The 17,359-nt window shown below is 46.4% G+C and overlaps 1 protein-coding gene across 2 annotated transcripts in view; it reads right to left on the bottom strand.

The window, feature by feature from the left end:
• The window catches only part of FBN2 (fibrillin 2), a 242,414-nt gene that overhangs the window by 49,281 nt on the left and 175,774 nt on the right, over positions 1-17,359 (bottom strand). For both annotated transcript variants that reach the window (XM_062189229.1, XM_062189230.1), the window contains 8 exons: positions 15,861-15,983; positions 12,845-12,967; positions 10,684-10,809; positions 4,532-4,654; positions 3,870-3,992; positions 1,675-1,836; positions 901-969; positions 433-558 (listed from right to left, as the gene is read on the bottom strand). In XM_062189229.1, coding sequence (XP_062045213.1) covers positions 433-558; positions 901-969; positions 1,675-1,836; positions 3,870-3,992; positions 4,532-4,654; positions 10,684-10,809; positions 12,845-12,967; positions 15,861-15,983 — 975 coding nt within the window. The remainder of the gene's footprint in view (positions 1-432; positions 559-900; positions 970-1,674; positions 1,837-3,869; positions 3,993-4,531; positions 4,655-10,683; positions 10,810-12,844; positions 12,968-15,860; positions 15,984-17,359) is intronic.

Genomic DNA, 17,359 nt, shown 5'->3' with positions numbered 1-17,359 from the left:
AATACATATTGGGTATCCCGTCTTTGAAATGCTTGGAACCACAGTGTATTGGAACTTTGGGCTTTAGAATATTTGCATATACCTAAGTTTAAATACAGAACACACTCATGTTTCACAGGCACCTTATTATATACACAGCCTGAAGATAATTTTACATATTATTTGAAAATAACTTTAGGTATAAAACAAAGTACGGCATTTTCCTGTTGGCATGTAAAAAGTTTCAGATTCTGGGGCATTTCAGATTCTGGGTTTTTGATTTCGGAAACCCAGCCTGTACTGTACGTTTACACCGCTCCATTTTCCCACCACTTACACACGGTCAACTTCCTACTCAGAAAAACAACAGCCCATTACCAAATGTGCCTTCAATTATCGGTCATCGTACAGCTGAGATGCCACGGTCTCCCCAGAGGCCGGGATGGTGCTCACCTTCACAGATGCGGGTCTCCTCGCTGAGGTAGTAGCCCTGCGGGCACTCGCACTGGAAGCTGCCGAACGTGTTGATGCAGTTCCCGCCCTGGCAGAGACCTGGTAACTCCTGGCATTCGTCAATGTCTACGGAAAGGGACAGAGCTCACTCGCAGCCAACACCGGGCTGAGAGACAAGGGTTAGGTGATCCCGCGGAACCCTCTCGGCACACCCTTAGACTGAGGCTGCCGCGGACTGCAGCTCAGCAGAGCCCTAACGACAAGCTGGGATGGAGAGCTTCCTGCAAGGCCGTCGGACGGCTACTCGGACTCACGACTTCTCCACAGCAGAGGGCACTTCGTGTCCCAGCAATCGACTGGTCATCAGTCACTTTGCTCGATAATCCAGCAGGGATCGCTCTGCACTAACTGGCATTTCTCTAAATCAACCCTACCTTGTTTACATCCTGGTGACAGAGAGGAGCTCACCTTCCAAGATGATTGTGATGGGGTTGGGTCTGAAGCCCTCGCCTCCGGGACACAGGGTGTAGTATTCAGCTATAAAACAATGCACAGTGAGAGACTGGAATTCTGTGTCCTTGAGGGAGATAATGAGCGTGCAGCAGCTGCTCAAACCCACACGCTAAGGGCAGTATTCACAGTCTTCTTAGTGTCTTTCCAAATATGTTTAAACTAACAACTATTACACTTTGCTTGAAAAAAGGCCAATCCTTCCTGAGTCATACATGCAGCAGAGTAACAAGAACCACTTGTTTTTCATTAACGGCCCTTTGACAGACAATTCATGAAATCACAACTTTTTTTTTGGCTAATAAACAAAAACTAACGGACTGTACGGTACGAAGGTTTTGGTTCACGTCCACATCAGACCATGTGTTTCATTTTACGACATTCTACGGTTGACCCCAGGAATACAACACACCTAGGAACCTGAACTAAATGGCCTGGAAGGAACAAGACAAAGATCTCCAATACCAAGGGGAATTGATTTATTACCACTCATACTGGACTACAGCTCAAACAAGTCTTTTTTTTAAAACATATGATGGAAAACAATAGGAGAGAGGAATTCAAATGCTTTTTCTATGAAACACTCTTGGATCTGCACTCTGCAGGATCACTGACAATGATCCAAACCCACTTTCCCTCCCTTTTTTATGGCCTACACTAGGTGCCCTGCCCCCAGCCCAAGATTGAAATGGCTTCTGCTCACCCCCACCCCTGCTCTGGCTCCATACTTACTGCTGTTGACAGGCGGGCAGGTCTCACAGGGGTTACCCCAGGCCTTCCCCAGGGAGCAGCAGCAGGAGGAGCGGCTGACGCCTACCCCGATCTCCGTGTTGCAAGACAGGCTCCCGTCTCCTCGAGGTCCGAACTTCAGGTAGCAGTTGCCCACACGGTTGTCTGCAGAGCAATAGAGCAGCCTGAGTCTCCCCTGGCCAGGGAGAGAACTCCTGGAGTAGACAGCAGTCACTCAGAGGACGACAATCCTTCAAGATCAAAGGTTCATTCTACTCCCGGGCACCAAACAATCTTTAGCTGTAGACCGCTCCAAGATCACGTGGTAGGAAGGGCCAGGCTTTCCTCTGCTTAGAAACGCCCCCAGACGGTGTTGCCCCAGACTCACGGGGTAACAAGGTTGTTAAGACGCTTCAAGTCCTCACTATCACTCCTCATGCAGCCCAGTACCAAGGTCTGTCAATGCTGCCTTCAAAACACAGCTAGAATGTGACTGCTTCCCATGGGCTCTGTGATGCCAACTTGAGTTCCAGCCACCATCACCTCTCCCCCTGCTCTAGTGCAGCACTGCCCCAACTTACCTCCCCAGTTCTGTGCCTGCCCCCTCTGTGGCCCATGGGCCCCAGTACCTCAGCGAGATCTCTCACAGGCATCCCCTAAGGTCAGGCCACCTCCCAGGCTTCGCACCATCGGAGTCAGCCTCAAAGACCTTCCCAGTCTGCAGAGTCATTTTTTTATTTTTATTTTTTTATTTTTGAAAGGCAGAGTGGACAGAGAAAGAGAGAGAGACAGAGAGAAAGGTCTTCCTTTGCTGTTGGTTCACCCTCCAATGGCCGCCGCGGCTGGCGCGCTGCGGCCAGCGCACCGCGCTGATCCGATGGCAGGAGCCAGGTGCTTCTCCTGGTCTCTCATGGGGTGCAGGGCCCAAGCACTTGGGCCATCCTCCACTGCACTCCCTGGCCACAGCAGAGAGCTGGCCTGGAAGAGGGGCAACCGGGACAGGATCGGCGCCCCGACCGGGACTAGAACCCGGTGTGCCGGCGCCGCAAGGCGGAGGATCAGCCCAGTGAGCCACGGCGCCGGCCGCAGACTCATTTTCTTCCCTGGCTGTGCACTAGAAGCGTCTGGGCTGCTTCCTATTACTTTATGCTTGCGTTTCATTTTTGTGGCTGGATCTTGGCTACAGAGAGGTGATTAACGGGCCTTCCTCCCTATTCTACACTCCCTTTCCTCCCCGCTACCCCCACCAAGCCATCTCAACGGATGTTATTTTTAAGAACGTGTTCTTGCAGGGTAAATATTTTTATTTTAATGTGCTCACTTTTAGTTTCAACATGTGGTATTTTGTCATGCATGTCATTTCATTTTTACAACCTTTTCTGGTCGTGCATGCTGTGTGATCATCCGTCTGTCAGCTGCTCCTCCCCTTACCCACTGCCATTTGAAAAAAAACAGGTGCTGGGAATGGCTCTGTGGTGTAGTAGGTTAAGCCGCCGCCTGCAATGCCAGCATCCCACATAGGCACCAGTTCAAGCCCCTGCTGCTCCTCTTCTGATCCAGCTCCCTGCTAATTCACCTGGGAAAGTACTTGGGCGCCTGCATCCATGCGGGAGACCAGGAAGAAGACCTGGTTACTGGCTTTGGATTGGCCCAGCTCTGACTACTGTGGCAATCTGGGGAGTGAACCAGGGGATGGAAGATTTCTCTCTCTGCTTTTGAAATAAATAAATTTTTTTTTTCAATGTCCTCAAAAGTGGTTTCTACATTCCTGCCAGCATAAAAGATGCTGTGATTAGCATTTTACCCCCGTCTCTGGATGAACCTATGAGTTCATTTCTCGGGCGCACAGAGCCAGGGGAGGAATTCCTAGTGAAGGACCCTTGGCGGCCTTCAATACCAGGAAACGTGTTTCTCACCATTTACTGTCTTCAGCCAGTGGACCCTTTAAATTTTATGTTTTCAAGACATTTAAAAAATCTGTAGAGGAAAATAAGGCAAGCTAAGAACAACTAACTTAAACCTTGGTTCCTTATCTTCTGGGTTCTCAAGTTATTGTACCCAAAATAGCCCTCCTTAACAGTGCTGGAAGGGGTTACCTTGTTTGTAAATTGACTGCAGCAAACAATTGTGGCAGCTCACTACCGAGTGGGAACATTTAACTCAGTGAAGTCCTGTCTGTCTCTCACAGGGTTACTCACCAACACAACCCACTCCTGTGGGGTTCAGCTGGAAGTCTGGCGGGCAGTTACACTCATAGCGACCGGGCGTGTTGACACACAGGCCGTTGACACAGTTTATGGGGTCTGCACACTCATCAATATCTAGGAGAAGCATTGAAAACTTAACATCTTTACTTCCTCCATGCACACTTCTTTCCAAAACTTTTGGCAGATTTTTGGCAAGACTGTAGACTAAAAATCATCAGGAAGAATTCGGCACAACACCATAAAGCTTCCAAATTCCCGTGTCTACCTAAAAATGATTCTAAACATCAAGCACGTGGTGTTTATAACAATGTTGTTTAAAATCCTTAGTAGATATATAGTAATTAAATATTACAGGTTCTGGGTAAGGAAAAAATTATGTTACTATGTGCTTAACTAAAAAAATTAAGAATGCATGTTTCTATATGTACTTATAAATAGTCTATTAGTTTCATGTCCGATATTTAATAAGTAGTTTGTATAAAAATGGGTAAATTTGCTATAAGAACAAAAGTATCCAAATACAATTTTCTTTTTCAGAAAAATGTATAACCCAATAATGCACAGGTTAGTTACGCATGTTTGAACTTTTGCTCTTGGCACAGAACATGTATTACAACTCACCAGCACTCAGCTGAACCCTCCTCTGGCCATACCTGTACAGTTCCCTCCTGTTCTGTCCAATTCATAACCGTCATCGCAGATACAGTGAAACATTCCAGGCAAGTTATTGCAAGTTCCAAAGACACAAATATTTTGGAAGGAGCATTCATCAATATCTGAAGATTAAAAAAAATAGCACTCTGTTGTTTATGAAGACATTTAAACATTTTGATTTAATGTAACACATGAACAAGCTCTTCAGTTCCTCAGATGTTTCTGTGCAGTAAAAGATTTTCTTTTCTTAGGCTGAGTCAGTAATATAAATGACAAGCAACTATTATTCATCTACGGGACTAAGACATAAAAAGAAACCCTGTTTTCTTGGTAAAATGAGTGTCTAGCACTATAACCACCTTAGATTACAGTGTATTTAAAAGAGGAAGAGTTGGTTTAAGGTATTAAAAGACACCAAAATTAAGAAAGAAGATGTCACAGGAAAGAAATTATAAAAAAATTACAGATAAATTAAAGGGTTCTAACAAATTAGTGCAAATGGTAGATGTCTTATAATTGGTAAACTGAAACAAAAACACACAATGATTTTTTAAAATTTATTTGAAAGTCAGAGTTACAGAGAGAGAGGAGAGGTATATATATATATATATATATATATATATATATATATATATATAGAGAGAGAGAGAGAGAGAGAGAGAGAGGTCTTCCATCCAATGGTTCACTCCCCAATTGGCTTCAACAGCTGGAGCTGCACGGATCTGAAGCCAGGAGCTCCCTCAGGGTCTCCTACATGGGTGTAGGGGCCCAAGGACTTGGACCATCCTCCACTGCTTTTGCAGGCCACAGCAGAGAGCTGGATAGGAAGTAGAGCAGCCGGGTCTCAAACTGGTGCCCAAATGGGATGCCGGCATTTCAGGCCAGGTTGTTAACCTGCTGCGCCACAGCACCGGCCCCCATACAATAATTTTTAAACAATGAAGTTATCATTAAGATAATTTAACTTTTTAATTTTCACTTTTTATTCTATACTATGTTACTATATAGTTATAAATAGGGATTTTTTTCCTTATACCATGTACTAAGGTGGTGTACTGCCCCATTTTCTCATATATTTGATTAAATAATATAGTCAATAAATACTGAGTTGAAATCAGAAATTCATTTGATGAGACTCTTCCCTGTGGCCTTCGCTACAATGTCAATATTGAGCTGTCACTCCTCACTCACGTCAAAGGGAAGGCATTTGTGTTTCTGAACAGCTGTGGAAAAAAATCTGTGCTTCCACTCATACAAACAGGATGGCTATCTTCTGAGCATCAGATCAGGCACTTTGTGCCAGGCTACACTAGTCAGGTCATCCTAAACTGTTGTCGGTTACACCTTCCGTCTAGAAGGGTCTCTGGTTATTCAGGATAGTGAAAATAATTAGTTTCAACCTTCTTAGATGTGAGGCATGGCTTCACAGTGTGTACAGAAGCTTAGCTGATGGGGCTGGTGCTGTGGTGTAGCAGGTGAAGTTGCCGCCTGCATCCTATATGGATGCTAGTTCGTCTACCGGCTGCTCCACTTCCAATCCAGCTCTCTGTGGTGGACTGGGAAAGCAGTAAAGGATGGCTCAAGTTCTTGGGACTCTGCACCCAGGTGGGTGACCTGGAAGAAGCTCTTGGCTTCGGATTAGCACAGCTCCAGCCATTGTGGCCAAGTGGGGAGTGAACCAGCAGATGGAAGACCTCTCTCTCTCTCTCTCTGCCTCTCCTCTCTGTGTAACTCTGACTTTCAAATAAATGAATAAATATTTAAAAACTAGAAGTTTAGTTTACGTGCAAAAGTGTCATTTATCATGGCAGGAGTAATAAATAAGGTATTCTTTTTATATAGCTAAGCAAATATCCTTCAAGTTAGAGTAAACCTGGCTTGTGCTAATCTGTAAGTGAAAACAGAATATTATCAGCTCTGCGAGCATGCACTTAACTTTAAATGACCTTTCCTAGAAACACTTTCCACGTAGACACTGGCTGTACAACATAACCTGTTCAGAAATAGAGCCGTTTCTCTGTTTATTATAAAATTAACACGCATTCAAAAGAAAGTACAGAAAAGTATTGGACAGAACACAAAAGATGGCAAACAATTAGAAAAAAAGATACCAAAACCAAGACTGGTGATCAAAGTCCTTCCAGATATTTCCCACATTTATTCAGAGAAGTGCAGCTGAAAAAATTCCTATGCATCGCATAAATTCTTCACTACTGCAAAGTTTCTAAAACACTCCTCGAATGTTAAGAACAAAAGAAAAACACTAAAAATGAATCATTATCTAAATAAAAAGTTCAGGTGTGAACTTCAGAAGGTACTGACAGAGTTTGCGTGATATTATCCAACTCATTTTTGTTACATTTCCACTGTTTCAATGATCTCTGTAGTTCCTACAGTGTTCAGGACTACTTTATGTAAAAGGATCAATCATGGTTTTACTCTGACTTCTCCATTTTTTATGTTTCATTGCAGACATTTTTCCCTCCAGGAAGAGAGGGACTTCTTGCACGGACACACAGGTGCTTTCTTTCTGAGCTGCTTCACGGGCCGAGTGTCTTCACAATTCACTTGCTGCCGAGGCACAATGCACTGTGGGCCCACGTTTCCCACACACCTGCGGGTGTTGTCCTAGCGCCTCCTGGTACTCAGGGTTTCTGCTTAGCTCACGCCTTGGCTTTCCAACCTCAAGTCTTGAATCCTTCTCTACAATAGCGTGGACAGAACAAGGCTAAGTCTTTCTCTGACAATGTGGCCTTTTCCTGTACCTTCAGTCGGTGCTTGCATTTCAGGAACACGTCTGGTTTTCAATATTTTTTAAATCATACTTTCCTAGTAAGTTTTTTGGGGGCTCTCTACTTCAGAGGCATCAATTACTAGTAATTGAATTTTCATTTGTATCTCTCTCTCTTTTTTTTTTTTTTAAACAGGCAGAGTGGACAGTGAGAGAGAGAGACAGAGAGAAAGGTCTTCCTTTTCCATTGGTTCACCTCCCAATGGCCGCTGCGGCCGGTGCACCATGCTGATCCGAAGCCAGGAGCCAGGTGCTTCTTCCTGGTCTCCCATGCGGGTGCAGGGCCCAAGGACCTGGGCCATCCTGCACTGCCCTCCTGTGCCACAGCAAAGAGCTGGACAGGAAGAGGAGCGACCGGGACAGAATCCAGCGCCCCAACCGGGACTAGAACCCGGTGTGCCGGCGACGCAGGCGGAGGATTAGCCTAGTGAGCCGCGGCGCTGGCCTCTCCTCTGTTTTTGATGTTTCCCTGATTTTGCTGTACTGATCCCTGTTTCTTGTTTCTGTCCCTCCCGTCCTTCCTCTGTTGATTTTACGATGCTCCCTTCAAACCTGCTCAAGTCCATGTTTTCATTAAGGTCACCTACGGCACCAAGTGCTTAGCGGAAATGTGCCTTTGTTCCTTGGACAGCTTCCTCCACTCCAGGCCGGTTCTCCGTCAGCTTTCCCCGGTTTCCACAGGATACCCGCAAGGTCGCTCTTCTTGATGGTCAGCTGATTTCTAGACTACCAGGCCCACTGCTTCCCAACTGCCGTCTGGTCTGAGGCACTTCAGGTACAGGCTCCCGACATCCCTTCCTTGCTACAGTTTTATCTGGGGCACAGCCAGGGGACTGGGTTTCATTAACACGGCTATTCAGGAGTCCAGAGCTCCATGAGTGGTGGTAAGGGCCTACCAGACCCTGTTCCCTGTGTGGATGAGCCTGATGTTCCTCCAGGTTCTGTAATCCCCTACCGGGGTGGAGAATACCGGAAAAGGGCCAACTCCAGGAACTCTTTGGACACAATGGAGAGTCTGAACATTTGTGCTGAGTAGTCGAATCTGAGTGGAAAATGCTGACCCCAGGGTCAATTCAGAGGGGCATGTATTTACAGTAAGATGAGAAGGCAGGAAAGAATTCAGTTAGTAACTTCAAGATAAACTGTGCAGATGGGCCAGACCACCACCAATAAAACCCAGAGTCAGTTAACACTTGTGAGATTGCCAAGGCTGGGGTCCAGCCAAACAGAGCAGTGTGACAGTCTCAGCTGCCCGCCCTTGGGGCTTCCTCCCCATCGCAGTGACACAGGAGACAACCAAGAAGTCAGGGAAGTAGCAGGAACCCGAAGCCACACCTTGGAGGTGGTGCTGGGGAGAAGCTGAGAAGGATGCACACCACAGGTAAAGGAAGACCTTATGACCAGGGGCTTCTTCCAGGTACCAAGAGCGCCCGTGGGCCGGACTGGCAGCAACTGCTCGTTTCTTCCTTCCCCAGGTCCCTAACAGGTTCAGACGAGCAGGCACGGAACGCCCTATCCACACCGACTCCACTTTCTATTGATGGGCTTCAGGGCTCACAGGAAACCAGCTGGGGGCAGGAAAGAGAACGCCCATTCCACATTTAAAGAGGAGCCTCCCACAGAAGGGATGAGACTCCACTTCATCTAGTGGGTCAACAGAGACTTCGCTGCCTTCTACCGCGCTCACCAGGGTGCCCTACGGACCCCCTTGGTCTCATGCTCTCCGGACTGGTGGATACCCACCGAAGATGTCAGCACCTTTCAGCCTTTGCTTTGCCAGGGCAGCAGTCAGGCTCTGCTCTGAGTCATCTCAGAGGGCAGGGTTTGTTTTTGTTCAGCTGATGCTGAAGAAGCATGTGTAGGGAGAAAGTCTATGTTTTCATCTTACCATCTTTACCCATGACTTCGCCTGATCAAGTCTTTTTCCTTTTTTTTCCCCTTTTATTTTATGTGAATTGTACATTTTGGTAAAGCTCTATGGCACAAGAGTTATTTAAAATTTTTCTTTCAGGACTGTTTTAAAGATTCACTTATTTGGAAGGTGGAATTACAAAGGCAGAAAGAGAGAGAGACAGAGAGACAGAGAGAGAGAGAGAGAGAGGTCTTCCATCTGCTGGTTCACTCCCCAACTGGCCACAATGGGAGCTGGGCCAACGCAAAGCCACAAGCCAGGAGCTTCTTCCTGGTCTCCCACATGGGTGCAGGGGTGCAGGGCCCCAAGCACTTGGGCCATCTTCCACTCTTTCCCAGGCCATAGCAGAGAGCTGGATTGGAAGTAGAGCAGCCAGGACTCGAACCAGTGCCCATATGGGATGCTGGCTCTGCAGGTGGCAGCTTTATGCGCTACACTACAGTGCTATCCCTGTCAATTATTTTTAATCTTGTTCCCTTTTTTCATTAATATTTTCATGTACTCCCCATGACACAATGATAGCCAAAACTACATACAGTGTGAATTGGAAGTCTACCTTAAAAGAAAATGCTGGGGGAGGCATTGTGGTACAGTGGGTTAGGGTTAAGTCACTGCTTGGAATGCCAGCATCATGGATAACTCTGGCGGTTTGGGTCCCAGCTCCAGCTTCCTGCTAATTGCCTGTGAAGGAGTGGATGACGGCCCAAATACCTGGGTCGCTGCCACCAAGTAGACACCAGGATGGAGAAGGCTGGCTTTGGCCTGGCCCAGCACCAGCTGTTATAGCCATTTGGGGAGGGAACCAGGGTACAGAAGATCTATCGGATCTGTGTCTCACCCTCTCTGTCACTCTGATTTCCAAATAAATACATTTTTAAAAAATAAGAGGAAAAAGCGAAACTCTTCTTCTTAGCACACAAGGCACACAGTCTCACTTCCGGAAAAGGGGGCTGAGGCTCTAACCTAGAAGAAGGGGTTGTCTCTGTGCCAGGGGAAGCCCCTGATGCATTCCTGAGGGCCACTCCACTCAGACACACAGCAGACTCAAACATGAAGGTGAGCACTGAAAGTGAGCTACCGGATTTGGATAAACACTACATAGCAGTGCCTGGACTAGGTAACAGATCGGATCTTAAAAGCTGAATAGTTTTGCCACATGTCATTCATTTAATTATAGAAAAAGGTAGGGAAAAAAAAAAAAAAAAAAAAAAGAACGAGCCAAACTTCCAACTACTGGATGCTGGCCAGGAAAACTTCACAAGACATGAAAGCAGCAGCCTTCATCATGACCCATCTGCGAAGCAACCTGCGCTGAAACGGATGGCTTTTGTATGTGCAGCTTGTGCTACGTATTCGGCTTCCAGGCGGAGCCTGTTCCAGGCCTTTTTGTGGTTTCAGTTGCCGAAGCTGGTCCAACTCGAGAACGCACTGAAGTCCTGGGGACCCACCTTGGCAGGACCTGCTGTCTGTGGCTGGGGTGAAGCCCATCTCACACTCGCAGCGGTACGCGCCAGGCACGTTGAGGCACTGTCCATTCTCACAGAGATTTATGTTTTCTGCGCACTCATCGACATCTGCGGGAGAAGTAAATTACATCTCTATTACGTTCCAAATGGCAGGACGCTTTTTTTCCATGCGCTATAACTCAACCAGTTTTCCTGGCTTGACTTTGAGCTCATTAACATGTAGCGGCAATTAATCATGCTCCCCTAAACTGGGGCACACAACCTGATAGGAGTTATTTAACCCACACCCTCACATTCAGTGGCAACAGGACCAGGGAGAGACATGCAGGTGTCTCCCACATTCGTCTTTGCTCTCTTTAATGCTGTCTGATGTATCAGGGTTGCTCCTGCATCGTTCAGACACGAATAAGAACCCTGGAGTGAGCTCTGGTGTTTATTTGAAAATATTTTCGTAATGAAATAAACAACTCACTCTCTCATCAGCCCAACTATTTTAAAGCAAATCAAGAATACTCTGGTGCTTTTTTATTTGATATCATCATAATCGTACATATGTACTCCTTTATTAGTTGTATAAACAGGCATTACTCATACACTGAAAGATACTTTATCTAACTGTACCACGCAGGGAAGAGGGGAAAGGCAGAGAACAGTTTTTACTGAGGGCTGGGTACGTCCTGCACCAGCTCACTGAATTCACCTCGCCGGGGAGGCTTCAAAGAGCGCAGGGGGCACGATGAGCTAATACACTGCCTGAGTCGGGGTTTGAGAGCAGATGCCTCACCCGCCAAAGCTAGGCTCCACCCCTGACACCAAGAGGCACAGAAACGCTGGGAAAGACACAACACTCAAGGCTTAAAAGCCAGGCAGCTTGCAAAGTACATAAACGTGTTTTCTAAAGGAGGCATGTGAAAATTGTTAACTCTACATTTTTGATATCATTAATCAGACAGTCCATCGATTAATTATGGGTTTAAAATTTACACTGAAAAAGTAATAGAAACACCTATCAAAAAAACTGGGAAGTGTTAAACTCTGTATTCGCAGGACGATCTAGCCTTAAATAAGGGCATTTCAAAAACATTTGTGGAAGGGTGGGTGTTTGCTGTAGCACTCAGGGCGCTTCTCAGGACAGCTGCATCTCCTACAGAGTGCACAGGGTCAAGTCCTGGTGCACTGTGGGAAGCAGCAGGTGACAACTCAGGTAGCCCCACATGGGAGACCTGGGCTGAGCTTCTGTTTCCTGGTTTGGGCCAGGCTCAGCCCTGGCCTGCTGCAGCTGTTTGGGGAATCAACCAGCAGATGGCAGACCTCCATCTGTCTGTCCGTCTCCCAGCATTGGTAATACACGAATAAATAAGTAAATAAATAATTGTTTTGAAAGTTTGTGAGGAAAGAAATCATAAAATGTAGGCAAAAAAACCCCTCAAAACCATGAGAAGCTTTTTCATAATAATGCATTTTCCACAAACTTCTGAAGACTTCACAAATATACATACGAAAGGATGTTTTTATACTTAAATTCTGCAGAATGAACAGATGCTAAACAGAAGCTAACATTTCTGAGCTCTGATCATTTTCCCATTATTATTATTATGCTAAGAATTATGTTATTATTATTCCATTTAATATCTTTAATACCATGTGTTAAGCTACTAAGAGTCTGCTAAACACATTAATTAGCAGTGATTAAATACGTCATAGATGCTATCTTGTAAAGCTGAGTAACTTTCTCATGTCATTAATTGATAAAAAAGAAAAAAACAAAGGGCATTATTACTATGTTCATTTTAAAATGGGGACAGTAAGGTCAGACAAGTTCCATTATTTACTTAAGGTTACATGGGCAGTAGGTGGCCTAGGCAAGACTGAATCCAGGTGGTCTGACCTAGACAAAGCCTTTGACGAATAGGAGGAAATAACAGTTATTGACGTAATATGATAATAGTAAGTGCCATTATTTTAAAAACGTTCACCAACATCTTGGGAACCTGTTCAGGTTTTGTGTTCAACGTAAGAAGACGACACAGATTCAACCGTGAGTCAAGCATACAAACAGGTGTGGTTACTTCATCCTCCTTCCACGAGTTTTCAAAGGAAAGCAGAGGAAGTGCTGCGTGCCAATAAGATCGGAGCACACTACCTGAGCAGGTGAAGCCATCACCAGTGAAGCCTTCTGAGCAGGCACATCGGTATGAGCCAGGGGTGTTTACACACTGGGCGTTGATGCTGCACTGGTGGGTGCCGTTGGAGCACTCGTCCAAGTCTGCAACGACAGGAGAGCAGAGCAGTGACATCCGGCAAAGAACACGCGACACTCAGTCACCCCGGACCAGCCTTCCATTTGTCTGCATTTAAACTGCTGACATGGAATGCCGGTCAGTTTGCCTGCTGGGTCACAGCCCCAATTCTCAAAGAGCTCAAAACCATCATTCAAAGTGCCCATGCCACACGCGTGGGCCAAACTGATGAATTCAAGCCTTCTGTGAGGCAGCTAAGCAAAATGTTAATGCCTGGAAGGAAGCCAGTGCCCGATTTCATTCCGACTTCCGCTGAGGGTAGAGTTCTCCGCCAGTTCCTTTCTCACTAAAAAAGGGTCGGTTGTGAAGATGCGACTGAATTTCAGAGCAGGGAAGTCAGCATTGAGTTTCTTACTTTATTTTATAGATGAGGGAGCGACAATATGATTCTTGACTGCATGGAGCCCCAGTCTGGTGGGCCAGACAGATGTCAGACACAGGGAAAAGTCAAACACAGCCACAGGTGACACGACAAGGCGCAACCAGACACTGGCATGGGCATCGACTGTGGACGGCAGGAAGCAAAGCTCCTTCGAGAAGGTTAATTCTCAGTCAGCTTCAGACCTGAGGAGGAGCAGGAGTCAGCCTGCTGAACACAGCAGCCAGCAGTACTGCCTGCAGAAGAACGGCACGCGTAAAGATACCACGGGGGAAAAGAGCGTGCTGTGGCCCAGGAACAGCCAGGGGGTCAGGGTGGCAAAGCACAGAGCAGGAAACAGGGAACTGCAGAGGAAGCTACAGAGACAGCGGCCGCCTGTGGGAGGATCCAGGAAGCTGACACCCTCAGTTCCGTGGGCTGAAACGATGATGGGGGAGAGAATCAGACCCATGGATCGGAATGTTCCTCCTGCGCCTGTGTGGGCAGCGGACTGCAGGGGAAAGTCAGCAAATGCACCAGGGGTTCCTTCTGTGTGCAACACAGGGAGAGCCTGAGAAGGACTGAGAGAGGAGGAGTGTGTGTGCATGTGTGTGTGTGCATGTGTGTGGGGGGGAGAGGCAGTGCAATGAAGATGGGCTGGATTTGGCTGGGCACTGGGATCTCAGGTGCCCGCACACAGCTGAACCTCCAGCACTGTAGCCAGGCTGCCTCATGAGAGCTGGCCACAGTGAGTGACAGGAAAGCAGCACAGAAAGGCGGCTGAAAGAGGAAAACACAGGACTAGAAAAAGTGAATGAGGATGTGGTTGCAAAGCTGGGCGATGAATGCCAGAGAGACGGGTGGACTAGAAGGTAACTTGAGAACTTAATGAAGCCATCCTAGGACATCACAGCAAAGCTGCTGGGCAACCCGGACAGCCGACAGAACGCTCTACAGCCAGCTCAGCAACATCCGATGAGCATAATTCTCGCATGGACAGGAAGGTTTATTCAAGTTAGTTTCTATCACTGGTAAGCAATCTCACGGTTATTCTTTTGGTCCCTGCTGTGGGCCTATAGGCTTTTAATGAGGAATCGTCACAGGGAAGTCACTGCAGCTTGCTTTTCTATTTTAAAATGTCCTGGGTAATTCTTACCAGGTGGAAAAGCACTCTAATGTTAAGGACATAAAACACCGAGCACGTTAAACAGCACTGTGAATGACACCAAAGGTAGGATCCAGTCCCCTGCCTCGTGGCCATAAAAGACCTATTATTAGATTCTGGCTCAAGAACTATAAAACCTGGGGAAACCACCTTCCCACCCTCCTTTCTTCAAAACCTTCAGACCTCTTGGAACCCAACAAAACCTTTAGATTTGCCTGTAAGAAGAATCCCGTTTTCTAGCAAAAGGCTGGTATTGACTACTTTCTACAGACTTACACCACCTACCAAAACCTTTTTTCATTTCCTTCAGGTATTTCACTGTTTTTTTTTTTTTTTTTTTTTTTTTTTAAGATTTATTTATTTATTTGACAGGTAGAGTTAGACAGTGAGAGAGACAGGGAGAAAGGTCTTCCTTCTGTTGGTTCACCCCCAAAGTGGCCGCTACGGCTGGCGCTGCGCCGATCTGAAGCCAGGAGCCAGGTGCTTCCTCCTGGTTTCCCATGGGGTGCAGGGCCCAAGCACTTGGGCCATCCTCCACTGCACTCCCGGGCCACAGCAGAGAGCTGGACTGGAAGAGGAGCAACCGGGACTAGAACCCAGTGCCCATATGGGATGCCGGCGCTGCAGGCGGAGGACTAACCAACTGAGCCATGGCGCCGGCCTCTTCACTGGGTTTTAAATCTCAGATTATTTACTCTCTGAAAAGACTGAAAAAAAAATATCAACCATGTTTCATCATACAGCTGTCTTGATCACTGGCTGCACACCCAATAATTTTTACTGAACACACTGAAAAGCAGGGCCAAGGCAGATTACTGTAATTTGATCACTTCTATTAAGCCAAAGGAAACCCTTAGGCAGGAATTCTCTTGCTACTAAAGATAAACTTTGATTCACAAGAGATTAGATGACAGTGCAGAGCATGTCCCTATTCAAAGACTTGGGTCCACAACTATGTAAAAGCAGTTCCTTTAAGAATTTTCTGCTTGTGGTGAACACTGCCATGGTTTGCCTGCCCATGTCAGCATCCTATATCAGAGCGCTGGTTTGAGACCTGGCTGCTCTGTTTCCCATCCAGCTCCCTGCTAATGCTCCTGGAAAAGCAGAGGAAGATGACCCAAATGCTGCCACCAATGCGAGAGACCAGGATGGAATTCCTGGCTCCTGGTTTCGGTCTGGCACAGCCCTGGCCTGTTGCAGCCATTTGGGGAATAAACCAGTGGATGCAGGATCTCCTTCTCTTTCTGTCTTTCCTTCTATTTCTTTCAAATAAGTCAGTCAATGGTAAGTGGAAAGAAATTTATGTCAGAGAGGACTCTGACGTTTGCAAACTCACCAATGCATTTGATGCCATTGCCAACCCAGCCTTCTCGGCAGCTACATTTGAAACTTCCGGGGACGTTCAGACAAGAGGCGTGCATGTCGCAGTTGTGGGCACCGATTTCACATTCGTCCACATCTGGCAAAACACAGTTAACACGAAAGATAAAGCACAGCTGGTTAATGCTACCTTCACATGTATTTCCAGATAGGTCAGATTTTTTTTTTTTTTTTTTTTTTTGGACAGGCAGAGTGGACAGTGAGAGAGCGAGACAGAGAGAAAGGTCTTCCTTTGCCGTTGGTTCACCCTCCAGTGGCCGCTGCGGCCGGCGCACCGCGCTGATCTGATGGCAGGAGCCAGGTGCTTATCCTGGTCTCCCATGGGGTGCAGGGCCCAAGCACTTGGGCCATCCTCCACTGCACTCCCTGGCCACAGCAGAGAGCTGGCCTGGAAGAGGGGCAACCGGGACAGAATCCAGCGCCCCGACCGGGACTAGAACCCGGTGTGCCGGCGCCGCAGGTGGAGGATTAGCCTAGTGAGCTGCGGCGCTGGCCCAGACAGGTCAGATTTTTAAAGAAAATATAGAACCAACCAGAGAAACCACTGATAATGTTTTATTTTTAATTTTGGGAGACTCCAGCAAGATCTGAAAGTTTACAAAGAAACAAGTACTACCCTGCTAGAAACTGACAGCTGCTTCCTGGCAGGAGTGACACAAGGCAGCTATCACTCCTGGTGGGTACGAAATGTCCTCCCCCGCCCAGATCCAAACCAGAATCCAGGTAGAGGACCTCAGATCACAGACGTCAACAGAAACCTTACTTCTTTTTTTTTAAATTTATTTATTTATTTATTTATTTTTATTTCATAAATGTGAATTTACAAAGTGCAACTTTTGTATTGTGGCTCCCCCCCCCAACCTCCCTCCCTCCCATGGCCCTCCCCCTCCCTCTCCCTCTCCCATCCCGCCCTTTATCGAGTTTCATTTTCAATTACCTTCATATACTGAAGATCAATTTAGCATATACTAAGCAAGGGAGAAACCTTGCTTCTAAGAACAGATTTATTCCTTCTCAGTAGTAAATTCTGTGCATATCTCATGAATGTTAAGAACAAGCTTGACTTTTAGAAAATAGTCTATTCTTTCTAAGAAGACACAATCATGTGTCATTTTAAAAATCAATGTACTGCTTTATAAAATTCCTAAAAACTATCATTTTAAATTTTTGCTTCTATTTCAGAGTATAGAAAAAAATACTCACTGAAAATGTTATCTGTGAAATGACCAGATGCTTTTGCCCGTGTGAGTGTGAACGTGCATAAATATTACACATTCACGTCTACACACACACTCACGTGCTACACGGCGACACTCTGGTTGATGACGAATCCCATATGTGACAGTGGTGCCCTAGGACTGTACTCCCCAGTGACACTGTGACTGTTTCAGTTTCTACAAGCTCATTCTATTACACTTGCATACGACAAAATCACCCAAAAACACATTTCTCAGA

This window comes from Lepus europaeus, chromosome 4 (assembly GCF_033115175.1).
Source record: "Lepus europaeus isolate LE1 chromosome 4, mLepTim1.pri, whole genome shotgun sequence".
Classification (NCBI taxonomy): domain Eukaryota; kingdom Metazoa; phylum Chordata; class Mammalia; order Lagomorpha; family Leporidae; genus Lepus; species Lepus europaeus.
Note: the sequence above shows the minus strand (reverse complement) of the source record. Positions and strands in the feature narration are given on the sequence as shown.